Source organism: Eublepharis macularius, chromosome 12 (genome assembly GCF_028583425.1).
Source record: "Eublepharis macularius isolate TG4126 chromosome 12, MPM_Emac_v1.0, whole genome shotgun sequence".
Lineage (NCBI taxonomy): Eukaryota > Metazoa > Chordata > Lepidosauria > Squamata > Eublepharidae > Eublepharis > Eublepharis macularius.
In genome coordinates, this window is record NC_072801.1 from 77,463,952 (window position 1) to 77,480,064 (window position 16,113).

Sequence of the window (16,113 nt, forward strand, 5' to 3'; positions counted from 1 at the left end):
GAGCAGGCTATAGCCTCTCAAAACTACCAAACCAAAATAGGAAAATGACACGGAGTCTCAGATGTGAGTTCAAATCTCCACCTGGCTGTGAATCTTACGGGCAGATTCCCTCTCCACCTCACCAGTTGTTGCAGAGATCCCACATAAGCTGCGCTGAGAGCCTGGGTGGGAGGCTAGAATACAACATTAATGGACAGACCTGGCATTGATGGCGATCTCTCCCAAGGCCACGCAGGCGTCTTCTTTTTCATCCATAAAGGCGTTTCCCACACTCAGCCTATGAAGAACGGGCAGCAAGAGTGAGAGAGTCAGGCCCTGCCTCCTTGCAAGCAACACCCTTAGGCCAAATCTTATACCGAGAAAACCTGTTAAGATCGGGTTCTTTCTGAACTAGCCACAAACTGTGGCGAGGCTGTATCGCTTCAGGACTCACAGGCCTGAATGCTCCCCCAAACCACAAAATAAAAATCTCTGCCCCTAGAAAACGAGCATGGTGGCGAGAATGCTGGCCTACCATCCTTTCCCCTGCTAGTTTTCTACTGTTCCACTTCGGCATGGAGGTGCATTCACCCAGGTGAGCCCTCACCTGCAGTCCAAATGGGTCTAATCTGGACTGAGGCTCGAAGGCCTAAGGGGCAAGATTCATTAGTATCCCTGTGCAACTTACAGAGCAACCCCATCTAGAGTTACTGCAGTCTAAGCCCCATGAAATCAATGGGCTTAGAAGGATAAGTGGGTACTAGATCAAATCAAGTCTGAATTCTCCCTAGAAGCCAAAATGACAAAACTGAGGCTATCATACTTTGGTCACATCATGAGAAGACAAGATTCCCTGGAAAAGTCAATAATGCTAGGAAAAGTGGAAGGCAGCAGGAAAAGAGGAAGACTTAAAACGAGACGGTTGGAAATAAAAGAAGCCACATCCTCCAGTTTGCAGGATCTGTTAATGATAGGACATTTGGGAGGTCTCTCAGCCCCACCCACCTCACAGGGTGTTTTGTTGTGGGGATAATAATAACATGCTTTGTAAACTGCTCTGAGTGGGCATTAATTTGTCCTGAAGGGTGGCATATAAATCGAATATTATTATTGTTGTTGTTGTTATTTCCTTCATAGGGTCACTATAGGTCAGAGGCAACTTGATGGCACATAACACACACAGAAGGGTGCAACTTGACTTAGGACAGCATTTAATCCGCTACTGATACACTCTCAAAGTCCCGCTTCCCCTCAACATTTAACCTAAATCTTAATTCTTGAAGTCTCAGCTGCTGCTCCTCTTTGTCCATTGTGGAGTCTGTGCCCCCTAACTTCCTGTTCTGCTTTTCAATGCTATCAAAATATCCTCTCTAGACCATGATATCCCGGGTCCTCCAAATCCAAGACAGCCCGGTTCCTGGCCTGAGAAGTTCTTCTCCGTCTCTCCCCCAACCCATTAAGTGCCACAGGCTAAGCTCTACCTAGGCTCCAAGGGCTAATTAAAAATAAAACCTCTCTCCATCTTGGACATTCAGCAGAGCATAGAGCTAAATTTCCCAATGACCCCCCCCCCAAAAAATCATTAAGCACCCCGTGAGCTCTGAATCATCGTCCTCTTCCTCATCAGTAAGGCTTTCATCTCCTTCCACTTCGGCCTCCTCTTCCTCGTCGTCGAACAAGAGAAAAGAACTCCCAGTGCCAAGGTGAGGCTACACGAAACAAAAAGAAACGAGCACGTCGGGCGCAGGAAAGGGTGTTCTTATTGGAAAGGATTTATGATTGGGTGGCTTTATCTAGGCGCATGGCTTGGCTTGTAGTTCCGATGATTAAAACACAGTTGAAGCTCAAGTTTCATTCCTCTACCGATCAACGCTCACGGCCCTAAGAGGCAGCCTAAATATTCACCCAGAAGAGACTAGTAATTAATCGACCCCCAACAATTCAAGGCAGTTCGGACCAAACAATAATGCCCACAAAGACCTTGAAAGAAGCTGTGGGCATCTGACTAGGCTTCTAGAGAGGACTGCATTCTGCAGCCCGGCTTTAACGTGGCCACTCCATCCCTCGCTGCTTCGTCCCACGTCGGGGGAAAACAGACAGACCTTTCCATGCAAACTCAGAATTCAGGCAGTACCTCTCTGCTGCTTTCACAAAGCTCACAACTCCGTGCCCAAGCACAGAACTCCGTGCCCAAGCACAAGCATTGCCAGCTTCAAGAGGGGACTGGACAAATATATGGAGCAGAGGTCCATCAGTGGCTATTAGCCACAGGAGATAGATGGTATTCTCTTTGTGGGGAGGTGGTGCTCTGTTGTCTTGGTGCTGGAAGGAAGGCAGTGGGAGGGCTTCTGGTGTCCTGGCCTCACTGACAGTCCTTTAGATGGCACTGGATTTCTAGCCACTGTGTGTGACAGAATGTTGGACTGGATGGGCCACTGGCCTGATCCAACATGGCTTTGCTTATGCTTATGCTTAACCCAGTGTTCAGCTTTCTTTAACATGCGCTCACACAGGCAAAGTCTGTAGCCCTCCTGACTGCAGAGACCAGCTTTCAAAACGGCCACGTTGCTCTTACCTCAATACCCTCGGTAGACTTGAGAGAATAGATCATAAGAGTGGTGATTCGAGGCAGGTACGGTGCAATGGACTCCTCCAGCACGGTAGAGAGCGAGGCAAAGAGGCTGTACCTAAGGAGGGGAACAGAGACCCCTTCTAAGCATCCATATTTTGAAACTGGCCCCTCTTTTCAAGTGAGGAGTTCACATGATAACATGGAAGATGATCAGCCCAATTGAGATTAAATAAAAATGCTAAAAATCCATTTCGTCTCATACGCTGCGTGTGCCCGCCTTGCCAGCCCCGGTGATCCTTCTTGCTGCAGACGGAATCAAAAACTGAACAAAGGCAGCTTCGTGGAGTCATTTAGGAGGGCCTGGACAGCGAGACGCCACTGGCATGCATCCTGCCAGAAATGTCTTGGGAGGCAGCGAGGGCATTCATCATCAGGGTGACACGGTACTGATTCCAAAGCCGAGATAAGAAAACAGGAATCTGTCTTCTAATGACTGGGCTAAATTTGCCTGGTAAGCTGGTGGCAGGCTGTCTCCTAAAGATCATGTCGGTCCCTGGCAGTTAGGTCCCCCAAGTTCTCCACAGTTAACAAACAGGTGTTCCAGTTGAAGTAACTTTCTTTGAGATCCATTCGTTACAAGGTGCATAGACAGTGGAAAATTGGCAGAAGTGACATAGGTTTTAAACTGTTGTTAAACCGCCCTGAGCCCGTCTGACAGGGAGGGCGGTCTAGAAATGTGATTAAATAAATAAATAAATAGGTGGGGCTAGCAATGTTAGTTATAGGGAATATTCCTGTCTTTGGGACACGGACTGTTAACGGGGGGTGGTTTTGGAGTGAGATATTATTTAGAGCAGGCAGGGAGAAAGATGGACTTATCTTTGGTTCTCAGGAAGAGCACACCATGAGCCAGCTTTGGCTGGCTGTCAAGGACACTGGCTCAGCGGAGCAAGAAAGTAAACATTTGCATGATAACCCCCTGACGTGGAGCAATAAAGAACTTCCCGCACTCTCAGAAGCCAGAGGCAGAACCCACATACATTCATGGCAGATATGCAGGAGGCATATATGATAGATCACTTCTGAGCCCTCTTTGGGTTTTCTCCCAAGATGTCAGGGGGTGTACAGAAGGTGTCTCAACACTTAAACCATAGCCGTTCCTAAATCTTGCAGTTCCCAGGGAACCCCACAACCTCTGAAGCACTACCTTGAATGCCTGCGGGAAGAGGAATTCCCTCCTACCAGCCCGGAATGGAGGCCCAGCTGGCTTACGTGCATCTCCGCAAGTCTGGGTCGTCCACTTGGTCACAGAGGTCCAGGCCAAGCTGACAGCATTTCTCAGCCAGCGGCAGGAAGACTTCCTTGTCCATGGAGCTGGCCAGGATGGCCAGCGTCTCTGGAGAGGGAACCGAGTGAGAAGGGTCAGCCACAGAGGCAAGGGATGGATGGGGCAGGCAGGATACAGGAGAGCTTATTGCCCGTCCATTCCCCGTCTCTTTCTACCACATCCGCACCTTAATTATAAAAGCAGTTATGCCCTGACTTTCTGCTGTAGCCCGTCAAGGCATCTGGCAAAACAAGGTACGAGTAAAATGTATCAAAAGCAAAAAATGTTTAACATCATAGCAGGAGAGTTTTGGGTGCTTTGCAAGGGTACCATAAGCCAGGGGGAGTCCCCTGCCTGAAAGAGCTCAAAATATAAAGAGTAAAAGGTTGTAATCCAGGGAGGTGTAGTGGTTAGAGTATCAGATTCGGAGACTCAGGTTTAAATCCCCTCTTGATCGTGCAGATCCCCGCGTAACCTAGGCTGTCTGCTCTCTCTGCCTCACCTACCTCACAGGGTTGTTTTGAGGAACAGCAAGATAAAAAAAGACATGATAGGAAGTCCTTGGCTTACCCACAGACTGAATCTGAACTGGCCGGAGGTCTTCCCGTGTGGTTAGGAGGTAACCTGTTAGGTGGTCCATGATGACTTGGAAGTATGGCAGGAGTGCCCCCTGGGCAGCCTGGGCTAGAGAGAGGCAGGGGGAGAAGGTGAGGTTTGGGCTGGAATGGACCTAGGAGATTCCGGTTATCAGTCCCCAGACTCTCAGAGCAGGGCAGGATCGAGGAGGGGGCAGGGGGGGTAGTCTGCCCCCGGCGCTGCCAGGGAAGGGGCGCCGGGAGCAGCTGCCAGCTGTCGGGAGCACATGGGCGGCAGTGCAGGCAGCCCCCCACGCTGCCTTTCGCCTGCCCCACAGGACAGGGAAAAGGTAGCGCGGGGAGCTGCAAGGCCACCCGCGCCATTCGCCTGCCCCTGTCCTGCAGCTTCCCAGCCCCGCACACTGCCTCGCCAGTGCACAGCGCAGGTGGCACGCTCCGCCCTACGTGATGATGTCACAGAAATGATGACACCACGCATCGCTGGGAGCGCGCAAGCGCACGCTACACGCACAAGGGGTCAGACTAGGGTTGCCCTGGGCGCCGGCAACCCTAGATCCGGCCCTGTCTCAGCGCCACAGAGGGGGAAATGAGCCACTTCATCTGACCCACTCCTCATCTCCCGAAAGAGAACCCAGGAATCATAGAATCACAGGGTTGGGAGGTACCCCCAGGGTCATCTAGTCCAACCCCTTGCACAATGCAGGAAATTCACAACTACCTCCCCTTCCCCTCCACACACACCCAGTGACCCTTGCTCCATGCCCAGAAGACAGCAAACCACTGTCAAGATCCCTAGCAGAACTGGCCTAGGGAAAAATCGCTTCCTGACCCCAAGGTGGCAACTGGCATTACCCTGGGCATGTAAGAAGGGGCCTTCCCTCCTTGGTTTTTAGGAGCAATCTGGGGACCAAAAAACAAAAACACGGAACCGAAGGAGACCCAGGAGATGCCCTCCTGCTGCGGGGCTTTCTAGCACAAGAGGCAAAGGGACATGGCGAACTCCTTGCACCTCCAGCCTACCAACGCAGCTTCCTGCATCAGACACGCTTCTAGAAGCATTTCTGAATTGAGCCCGAGAGGCCTGAAAAACTTGGATTTGAACTCCCAAACATGCCCTTGCCTGGGCCGTCCCTCGTGCTCCCAGGAATTCCCTCCAGGTGCGCAGAGGCTGCTCCGCATTTTTAAAGGCATAAACTGGCCAAGGCAGTGTGGGAAGGGATGTTTACCGATGGCTCCAATGGCGCTAACCACCAGCTCCTTGGTGCGGGGGCTGCCAGGACAGCTCAAGGTGGTGAGCATCCGCTCCATCAGGGCTGGGAGGTAGGGTGAGATCTTGTCTCCTGAGAAGAGGAAGAAAAACAGAAGGATTGGCGCATGAGGTGAGGGGAGCACACACAACATACACAGTCAGAAATGTAATGTAGTAAGGAGTCCAGTAGCACCTTTAAGACTAACCAACTTTATTGTAGCGTAAGCTTTTGAGAACCACAGCTCTCTTCATCAGATGCATCATCAGCTTTCGAGAACCACAGCTCTCTGCATCTGACGAAGAGAGCTGTGATTCTCAAAAGCTTATTCAACAATAAAGTTGGTTAGTCTTAAAGGTGCTACTGGACTCCTTACTATTTTGTACCTAACACAGCTAACTCCTCTGGAGAAATGTAATGGTTAACTCTCAGGGCTCTAACCGAGACAGCTCGGAGGAGGATGTGGTGGCTAAACCCTGTTGGCGGGTGAGGTCACCCACGATTCACATTCACTCCCCCCTGAAAAAAATGGACAAAGGAGGCTGCCAGGGTGCAAGCTGTTTTGTGTCCCTACCCCTGACAGAGAAAGACAGAAAGCCTGGCAGTGAGCTGGAGGAGGTCAAATTGTCAAAGACCAGGGAGACATGGGTTCAAATCCTGCCATGGGCGGCCTTAAGCATTTCATTCTCTAGCACCCTCTGGGGCAGATGGGAAAACATAATAACAAAGTGTCCCTACAGGTAAATAAATAATTGGGATACTGCCATTTCGACCCCCTCCTCAGAGGAAGGGGAGGGCATCTATTGATCCTAGAGGAGGAACCGGAGGGGCTGGGGGTGGCTGGACGGGCCGGGCTCCTCACCGAGGTTCTCCACAAAGTTCTCCAGGGCGTAGTAGGCTTTGGCCAGGTGGCTGGTATGTGCCAGCTGCACCCCCTCCAAGTAGCGCAAGAGCAACGGCATGATGTCGTCGGAGTAGCGGGCAATGTCAGGCTGGCGGGGTGGGGGGGAGGCGAGAGAGAGAGAATGGCAGGTTAGCGACTCTGCTGGACCCCCGTGACCTCGGTCTGCGGCTTTTCATCGTATTGGTGGAATAGTGGTTAGCGAGAGAGAGAGAGAGAGAGAGAGAAGGAAATGGGATATCCAGATTCGAATCCTCCACTCAACCACAGAAGCTCGCTGGTGGACCTTGGGCCCGTCGCTCTTGGTCTGACTGACCTCATAGGGTTGTCGTTGTGAGATAAAACGGAGGAGGGGGAAACAATGAGAGGTATCATTATATAAATGCATTAACTGTCGATGATTTTATAATTTCTGGCAAATTCACTGTCTCCGTTTTGACAAACGTTTCTACCAATAGCCATTATTTATTTTTGGGCTTCCGCCAAAAGATTTGCAAGTTAAAAGGGTGTGCCTCACAACCGCGACGGCGTTTCCAGGGTTCTAACGGCACAAGGACATAAGCAGCAGCAAACAAAAAAATTAATTATCAGCAGAAAAACTTTGAGCTTTGCAAAGGAGTTCCAAAAAAGATTTTACTCTTTGTGTTAAGCAGGCTGGGGATCAAGCAGGGGCGGCTGAAGACGATTTGCCATCCAAAGGCCTCTCCTCCCTGAAAAAGCAGCCGCCGAGCCCCCGAGCCAGGCAGTGGGAGGGGGGGTACCTCCTCCCCTGCCAGTTGGGCCCCCCAAGCAGCTGATCGATTTACTTGGACGTCAAATCAGACCCAAGGCTGGAATTGACCAGGAGCCATTCGGCCCTTCCACCATTACCTAAGCACGTTCCTTCCTCTCGCCAGGAACTGACCAAGCGGACTGAACCCACAGACCTGGTCTCAGCGGTTCCCCCCACCTGACCCCCAGCTTGCTCACCTGCAGGTTCTCAGAAAACTGCCCCAGAGCAAAGAGGGCCGCGTTGCGCACCACCTGGCTGTCGTCCGACAGTGCCCGGCACACTACTTGCAGCATGGCTTGGAGGTGCCTGGGATGGGGTGAGAGGGTGTAAATCAGCTGCAGGAGTCACGGAAGGTTTTTACATTTACGTGGCCCTCACTCCCTGCACCCTCTCCCCGCTCTCCCCTCACCACCTATATATCTCTGGCCAGTTAAGTACTTAACAATACAATAAAAACAGATCCAGAGGAGTTAGAGACGTTAGTCTGCAGTCGCAAAATAGTAAAGAGTCCAGGAGCACCTTTAAGACGAACCAACTTCTACCGAAGAGAGCTGTGGTTCTCGAAAGCTGACGATGCATCTGATGAAGAGAACTGTGGTTCTCAGAAGCTTATGCTACAATAAAATGTGCTACTGGACTCCCTACTCTTTTGCAACTACAGACTAACACCGCTAACTCCTCTGGATCTGTAACCAAGCAGGCCACCCCACTGTTAAGACAGGATTCAGCTGAGACTCAGTTGCAGCGGTCAGCAATTCTGGGGACTGGCAGCCCCCCACCCAAAGGGCACGTACTTGGTCCGAATGTGATCCCCGCAGCCTTCGGCCAGCACCGCTAAGCACATGAGTCCAGCCTTGCGATGGTATGGGTTTGGGCTCAAGAGCGCGGGCTCCATCAGCGGCGTCTGGGGAAAGAGCGGGCCGGGCCTGAATCCAGCTCCTGCACCCCCCCTCCCCCCTTACTCTTTCGAGCCCCTCCCTCCGTGCTCTCCGTGCTCACCAGCTGGGGGAAGAGCTTCTCCGGGGGGAGGTGCAGGGCCAGCATATCCACCACCTGCCGAGGAGACCAAAAAGGGTCTGACCGACCGGGCCACTGGGAAAGGGCACGGGAGAACGGCACGCTGGGGTGCAACGAGAAATGGCAGGAGGGAGAAGTGGGGGACTGAAGGAAGAACAGGTAGAGACAGCGGGGCATGCTGGGATTGCGAGAGGAGGAGGGGGTAACGCTGGGCCAGAGAACACCCAGGGGCCAAACAGGCGGGGTGGGGTGCCCCCCCCCCCCTCGGCAGGACCTGGGCTGCAAAGTGCTTGGGCGTCTGGACTTCGGCCCGATCCTCGATGTCCACCTCCGTCAGCTCATCCTCGGCATCCATCTGTCCCGGGGGCGGCTCTGCGCTCATGATGGGGAAGAGGGCGTTCAGGATGGGCGGCAGAAGCTTGTGCTTCAGGATGGCCTGGAAAGCGGGGAGGAGAAAGGCGCTCTGAAGGGGGCAGCCGGCCCTGGGAGCAGGGCCGGCCAAAGGCACAGGCGGGCCCGGCCGCCTCTTACCTTGCCCTTGAGTTTGATGAGGAAGCTGATACAGGACAAGGCTTTCACCCGCAGGTTGTCGCCCAAGGCCGGATTAGAAGCCACCTGAGGAAAAGCAGGTTTGAGAGACAAAGTGGCCCCTGGCTGTGCATCCGAATCAGGAGGAGGGGACAGAATGCAGCGGGGAAACGGCTCTCGGGAGACCCAGTGTCATAGGTACTGCATGCAACACACAGAAACCCGTTCCTGATTCAGCCCTTGATCAGCATCTGGCGTCCAAGTGTCTGGTCAGATATTTCTGTGAAGCCCCCCCAGCAGTTTATGAGCCCAGCCCTGTTTGTCCCTCCGCAGCTGGCATTCGGGGGGCTGGTGCCACACCTTAAAACATAGATCCAGAGGAATTAGCTGTGTTAGTCTGTAGTTGCAAAACAGTGAAGAGTCCAGTAGCATCTTTAAGACTAACCAACTTTATTGTAGCATAAGCTTTCGAGAACCACAGCGCTCTTTGTCAGATGCAACTTTATTGTAGCACAAACTTTCAAGAACCACAGCTCTCTTCGTCAGATGCAACTTTATTGTAGCATAAGCTTTTGAGAACCACAGCTCTCTTCATCAGATGCATCTGTTGAAGAGAGCTGTGGCTCTCGAAAGCTTATGCTACAATAAAGTTGGTTAGTCTTAAAGGTGCTACTGGACTCTTTACTATCTTAATACATGAAAACTATAGAAGATGAAAGGTCCGAGTTCTGGGAAGTCCCCTTCTCTCAGCCACATCTTGGCAAGCCTCTCTCTTTCTCTTTAGGCCTCAACCTACTATACAAGGCTGTTGTCAGGATTAACAGGCAGCACATGTAAACGCTGAAAAAATGAATATAAATATTATTGGTTCTAAGACTGAAACATGTGCTCAAGTTCTCAGGTTCTCAAACCCAGTCCCTCTCGTGGTACTTTCTTCCTTCTTGGTTATCTTGTTAGAAGAAGCCCTTCTTAGTGATAACAGAGTAATGGGGAGAAAAGAAAACAAGTGAAGGAGCTGCCCCAGGGCCACGATACTCACCTCCAGACAAAAACCAACGACCTCAGAGAGATGCTGAACAATGATGGACACTTCGGTCTCCATGAGTTCATCGAACACCTCCATCACTTCACTGGCTTGGGCCTGAGCGGGAGAAAGAACGACTTGGCTGCCACAGGCCTCTCGCCTGCAGAGTGCCAAACGGACACGCACAAGGTCACGGCCTTAGGTGCACCCCACCCCCCCTAAGCAGAACCCAACGTCTTGGCTGAGAGAGCCTGCATCTGCCCATCACCGGACATCATGCAATAGCAATCATCTTTCAGAACAGGGGGGGGGCTTGCCCAAGCAGTGAAACACATTTGTGAATGAGTGCTACAACTGCGCAACAGCCAATGGGGGTGGACGAAGCCGTGTAACAGGCCCTTCATGATATATTCCACATGCAGCCACAGGCACGGGTGAGATGCAGATGGACTTCCTCTCTCCCGCCCTCCCTTTCGATACACATACTTGAGTAAGAGACGTTTATCCATAAAAAAGTACACCCCCTGTCCAGACTGACAGGCAGAAAGCTTATAGGGCCCAGGACATGCCCAAGACAGAGAAGGCAAAAGGCACGCAACACGTGCTTAAAGTTGTGGAAAACAGAGGCCCAAATATCCAGGGGAAGTCTGTACATCAGAGCAAGTGTACATCAGCTACTAAGAAGGGTGTGTGTGGCCCATTTCTCCAGCATCCCCGCTCCCCCCCCCAGTCCCAAACACCCAAACAAGTAAGGCTCATGCTGACGTTACACGCACGCAGCCCCCACCTCATTGACACGGATCAGTTCTCGGATGGCCAATATCAGTTTGGGCACCATCGAAGACATGAGATTCTAGAGGGTGGCAAGGAAACCCCAGGCAGGGGTTATAGGAGAGAGGGAAGGGGAGGAAGAGAAAAAAAGAAAATGGTAAGCAATATGTTGCATACAGAGACAAGGGCCGTTTCCGCACGTCTTTACCCTCATGCAAAATCACGCAAAACTCACGAATCTACGGCATCTTCATGGCGCAATTTCCCATCAGGATTCCGTTTCATGGTGCGATGATGTCAGAAATTCCGCCAAGAAGACGCCATCATTCCATGAGTTTTGCGCAATTTTGTGCGAGGGTAAAGACGTGTGAAAACGGCCAAGATCGAGAAACCGAAAATAACCAGGGCCAGAGACCCAAAAAGAACAGCAGAGCTGTCGGCTCTGAGCATTTGAGGCTTGGAACATTTCTCCCTCAGGCCTCAAGCCTGGAACGAGTCTTTTGCTTGGTAGATGCATCAGACGTGCGTCCCAAATCCAAGCAAGACCCCTTTCTCTTCCTATGGCCCGAAAGAACGTACAGTTGAGTTGCAAAGGACTCCATTCAGCCTTAAGAGCCATCGTCTTCTGCCAGCAAGGGGCTTTTTGATCCCAGGATGAAAATGCTGGACAGAGAGAGGCCAGGGCTGGGCAGAGCCACGTGTGCGCCCATGGGCATGGGTTTACCCACCATTTCATCAGAGCCCAGCCCTGCTGCCATGGTGCTCAGGCTACGCAGCGAGTAGTAGAGGGTGGCTGGTTGGCTGCGGTCGCTCAGCGTCTGGTGGAAGAGGCGCAAGAGGTCCTTGTAGTGAGGCGCAAAGACCTCGGGGTCCAGCTCCAAAGCGGAATTCAGCAGCAGCAATCCCACCTGGAAGCAGAAGGGGGCGCAAGCGTGCTTTGTTAGTGATGGGATTGTATTTTTCCTCTTGGAGAAAACCTGAACTTCTCAGGGCGCTGAATTCCCCTGGGGTGCTTGCTTGAACGTACCTGACATTGGGTGGGGTCCCGAGAACGGGCTCCATGCTGAATAAGCTGAAGCAGCTGCGGCCATTTCTCCAGCGTCTCGTTCTTCAGGATAACAGCAGCCAACTGGGCTAAGCCGAGGCAGACCTTGTGGCTGAAGGAGACGGGGGAATGAAGACAGCCTGAACCTTTCATCCCAGCTCCACAATTCAGCCTCTCCAACCTGACATGCCACCCCCTCACAACTGAGTAGAAAAGGGCCCAATCCAAACTCTGCTTCTGATGACAGCCCCAGGCCGGCTGCAGCATTACTCCAATGAGATGAGCAAAACTACATCAGACCCCCAACAGAACTGCAAGATTCTAATCCAGTAGCATCTTAAAGATCAACAAGATTTCCAGGGTATAAGCCGTCAAGACTCAAAGCTCCCTTCATCTGACAAAGATCCAGAGGAGTCAGCTCTGTTAGTCTGTAGTTGCAAAATAATAGAGTCCAGTAGCACCTTTAAGACTAACCAACTTTATTGTCATGTAAGTTTTCGAGAACCACAGCTCTCTTTGTCAGATGCATTGATGCATCTGACGAAAAGAGCTGTGGTTCTCGAAAGCTTACGCGACAATAAAGTTGGTTAGTCTTAAAGGTGCTACTGGATACTTTACAAAAGTGACTCTTGAAAGCTTCTACCCTTGTTGGTCTTTAAGGTGTTCCTGGACTCAAAACTTGCCCTTTTAGGGCAGACCAACACGGCTACCCACTGGAAACTATCGACAGAACCGACGATGCAGGGAGGCGGTTCCGTTGAGACATTTGTGGCCCCCCTCCGAACACATCCGAATCCAATTAAAACTGCCCATCTACTTCTGTTTTTGCAAACCACAAGTTTATAATATTTTACAAAGATAATTAATGCAAGCAGCCCATGCCTCCCCAGACCAGACATGCTAAAACTACCACTTTGGACAGAGGCAGTGAAATATTTGCAATTCTAAGACAGTCCTGTGCTGTCTTTTCTCCAGTTTTGGCCCAGATAATTCAGGATCTGCCGCTGAAGTTTTGGAAAGGTGCTTTGTTTCACTGCTTTCCTAGAGCCTGTTGCGTTGACAATCGTATTGCATCCCCTCGCCCCCAACACAAGGGGCTTCCACCCCATACAAGAGAGACTTGTGCATCAAGAGGACTGTGCCAAGGGAAACCCCTCTTAGCTGAACAGATCTGTGCCATCCAGTCCTTCAGCTTCGACCATTAAGAGAAAAAACTCCGGAGCAGGCCCCTCTGCTCTCACCCGATCTTTGGTGGTTTCCTATTCCATCCCCCCAAGTAAAACAGACTTAGGTGCTCAGTCGACTGAAAAAGAAATCCCTCACTCACTCTGCTTCCTGCTGCAGTGTGGAAAGCACTAACTTCTTCAGCCTGAAAGAGACAAGAGTTTAGGCGCTGGGTTTGGCCGGGACAGAAAAAGGCCCCCGCCGGATCGGACCATTCCGTTCGTCCACTGCCCACAGTGGCCGGCGAGGGGCTTCTGAGAAACCCGAGGCGTAACAGCGGCAGCCCTTCCACGCTGCTGCCCACCATGCAAGAACTGGGATTCTGAGGTACACGGTCTGCGGACATGGAGGCTTCATTAAGTCATCACAGCTAATAGTCAACGACAGAGTGATTATAATAATCATCACAATGGCCTACCTCATAAGGTTGTTGTGAGGATTACTAAGACACTCCGACAGGCGATAGTAATGCTAACTTAATTTTTTTTAAAAAAACAATCTCTTTTGCCCAGGAATTTGGAGGTCCAGTAAGAACTCCGCCGGGGACGGGAAGAAAGCAGGGCAATTCACCCTTCTGCACAGCCTCTGTGTCCCCCCCCCCCTCAACTTACATGTCCTGCTCAGTTGCATGGAGTTTCCGCCAGTGTTTGGTTAGCCGCCTTCTTACCAGTACAGCTGCAAACTGCCGGATCTGGCGAGCGGGGGTAGGGAGAGAAGAGGGGGAGACGCAAACATCATTTGGGGAAAGGCAAAAAGAGGCGCTGCGAGAAACGAGAGAAGGCCAAAGCAGAAATTCTTGCAAAGATACTGAGAGGAATCCCAGGGGTCCGACCCACTGCCAGCGGCACCTCTTGCATTCAGAGGGTGCACGGCTTACGGTAGGAGGGATCGGCAGGATATACATTTTAAGTAGACACGTTTTTTTTTAAAAAGACCCATATTCACGTTCCTGGAGAAGTGAGGAATCGAGGAAAGTGACACAATGTAAGTCTACCTGGATACGTTGTAAATGAGATTGTCAACAACGTACGCCTGCACACAGACACACCCAGGGCTTTTTTTCAGCAGGAACGCGGTGGAACGGAGTTCTGGCACCTCTTGAAAGCAGTCATGTGTCCGGTGGCCCCACCCCCAATCTCCAGACAGAGATCAGTTCCCCTGGAGGAAATGGGCATTTTGGAAGGGGGATTAGGAAGGGGGGGGGTGCAAGTTTAAAAGTTAAAGCGCCCCTTTCTGAGTGGCTTGGAAGCCAGATGGAAAGGAGCGCATTAAACCCTCATGGCTTGCTTCAGCTGACAGGAGGCTCCCCACTGGTCAGCTGAAGCAAGTGTAGGGGTTTAAAAGTTAAAGCACCCCTTTCCCCGCAGCTTGCAAGCCACGCAGAAAGGGGCGCTTTAACTTTTAAACTTGCATACACTCTTCCAAATCCCCCTTCCAAAATGGCCGTTTCCTCCAGGGGACCTGTTCTCTGCAAGATGCATCAGGTGAAGCCAATAGCAGGGTGTTTGAAACTGAAAGTGCCCCTTCTTCTACCACTCGTGAGCGGCAGGAGAAGGAGGGCTTTCAAACATCTCCCCGCACATCGGATGTGTTTCTCCCTCATTTCCCTTTTGAGAGTTCCACCCCCTCTTTTCCCAGAAAAAGAGCCCTGGACACACCCATTAGAAAACAATCTCAGCCCAACAAGGTTTAGCTGTTTAGCAATGGAATCCAATTAGATTTGTATGAATTCTGCAGGAAAAAGGCATTAATTTCTTTGTGGCCAAGACACGCTTGTGTCCAGCAGGTACGATCTTAGAAGAAGCATTCTCTCTAGTGTCAGGCATGCTTCCACTAGTAGACAGCAATGGCCACTGGCAGTTATTCTAAGCTCTCAGATTTAAAAAAACCCTGCCCTTTGAAAACGTGCTGCTTGATTAAATGAAGGCAACTTTTTAATCAGTCAAGGTCAGGGCTTTTTTTCTGGGAAAAGAGGTGATGGAACTCAGTGGGTTGCCCTCGGAGAAAATGGTTACGTGGGTGGTGGCCCCGCCCCCTGATCTCCAGACAGAGGGGAGTTTAGATTGCCCTCTGTGCCTAAACTCCCCTCTGTCTGGAGATCAGGGGGCGGGGCCACCACCCATGTGACCATTTTCAAGAGGTTCCGGAACTCCATTCCACTGTGTTCCTGCTGAAAAAAAAAACCCTGGTCAAGGTAATCAACTAAACAACCTACACACACACACACACTTTTGTGACACTGTCCAACCTTCGGACGCAGGGGTGGCAGTCCTGCAGACACAGGGTGCTTCTGACCCACCAAGATAACCGCAGTCCACCTGCCACTGAATGACTGCCCACCAGGAACTTGTTTAGCCCCCTGGGTTTACTGGGAGGGCAGAAACCAAGGAGGCTAATGAACCACTTGGCAGGATGACCGTGAATGGGGTTAGGGGTTCACAGGTGGTGTGAGGCTTGGCCCATGGGGTAGTGGAGGGTCTCTGCTCATTTTTTATTCTTATTCATCCATTCAGTTTTGTGGCCCTCAACAGGGCTTGTTGCTTAAAGCCAGTGTAAAGAGCCACCAGAATAAAGCAAACCACACAGCAAGAACAGAAGTGGGAGAGGGCAATAGAATAAATATCCTTGCTCAACTCTGTGCATAGGAAGGCAGAGTAGAGCAGATTGGCAGAACCCTACCCTTGTGTCAGGGTGTCAGCCAAAGGGAAGCACCCCCCCCCCTAAGCAGAAATGGCTCCAATGAAGGAGGCGGCAGAAGGGGTTGCATCAGTGCTTGGTTTCGTGGCCCTTCTTACATGCCCAAGGTGGTGCCGATCACCACCTTGGGGTCAGGTTGTGGTTCTCCACTGGCTGATTTGGCTACGGATGATGGAGGTGTGGGGGGTATTTGTGAATTTCCTGCATTGTGCAGGGGGTTGGACTAGATGACCCTAGATGTCCCTTCCAACCCTATAAGTCTATGAACCTACAGTCGGGGCGAGGGGGTGGGAATCAGCAGAAGCAGTCAGTCCTCTGAGATTAGGCTGATGTGGGCTCAGTCCTGAATTCAAACCTAGAAGACACAAACTTAGAAACCAGCGATGGAGCCTTTGAACATGTGCAGAGTGCCT

At 51.4% G+C, this 16,113-nt stretch overlaps 1 protein-coding gene across 4 annotated transcripts in view; it reads right to left on the bottom strand.

Annotated features, from left to right (window-relative positions):
- The window catches only part of IPO4 (importin 4), a 28,381-nt gene that overhangs the window by 10,155 nt on the left and 2,113 nt on the right, over positions 1-16,113 (bottom strand). For 3 of the 4 annotated variants that reach the window (XR_008598004.1, XM_054994887.1, XM_054994888.1), the window contains exons 3-20: positions 13,615-13,694; positions 13,107-13,148; positions 11,762-11,891; positions 11,463-11,642; positions 10,751-10,816; positions 9,979-10,080; positions 8,943-9,026; positions 8,686-8,847; positions 8,394-8,447; positions 8,189-8,298; positions 7,592-7,700; positions 6,584-6,713; positions 5,701-5,814; positions 4,449-4,562; positions 3,824-3,947; positions 2,555-2,666; positions 1,570-1,688; positions 200-277 (exon numbers count right to left, since the gene is read on the bottom strand). Coding sequence is in view for 2 of the 4 variants with exons in the window: in XM_054994887.1 (XP_054850862.1) it covers positions 200-277; positions 1,570-1,688; positions 2,555-2,666; positions 3,824-3,947; positions 4,449-4,562; positions 5,701-5,814; positions 6,584-6,713; positions 7,592-7,700; positions 8,189-8,298; positions 8,394-8,447; positions 8,686-8,847; positions 8,943-9,026; positions 9,979-10,080; positions 10,751-10,816; positions 11,463-11,642; positions 11,762-11,891; positions 13,107-13,148; positions 13,615-13,694 (1,910 nt within the window). In the remaining 2 variants the exon portion in view is untranslated. Of the gene's footprint in view, positions 1-199; positions 278-1,569; positions 1,689-2,554; positions 2,667-3,823; positions 3,948-4,448; positions 4,563-5,700; positions 5,815-6,583; positions 6,714-7,591; positions 7,701-8,188; positions 8,299-8,393; positions 8,448-8,685; positions 8,848-8,942; positions 9,027-9,978; positions 10,081-10,750; positions 10,817-11,462; positions 11,643-11,761; positions 11,892-13,106; positions 13,149-13,614; positions 13,695-15,972; positions 16,056-16,113 lie in introns of all 4 variants that reach the window. The other variant, XR_008598005.1, reaches the window with a different exon arrangement.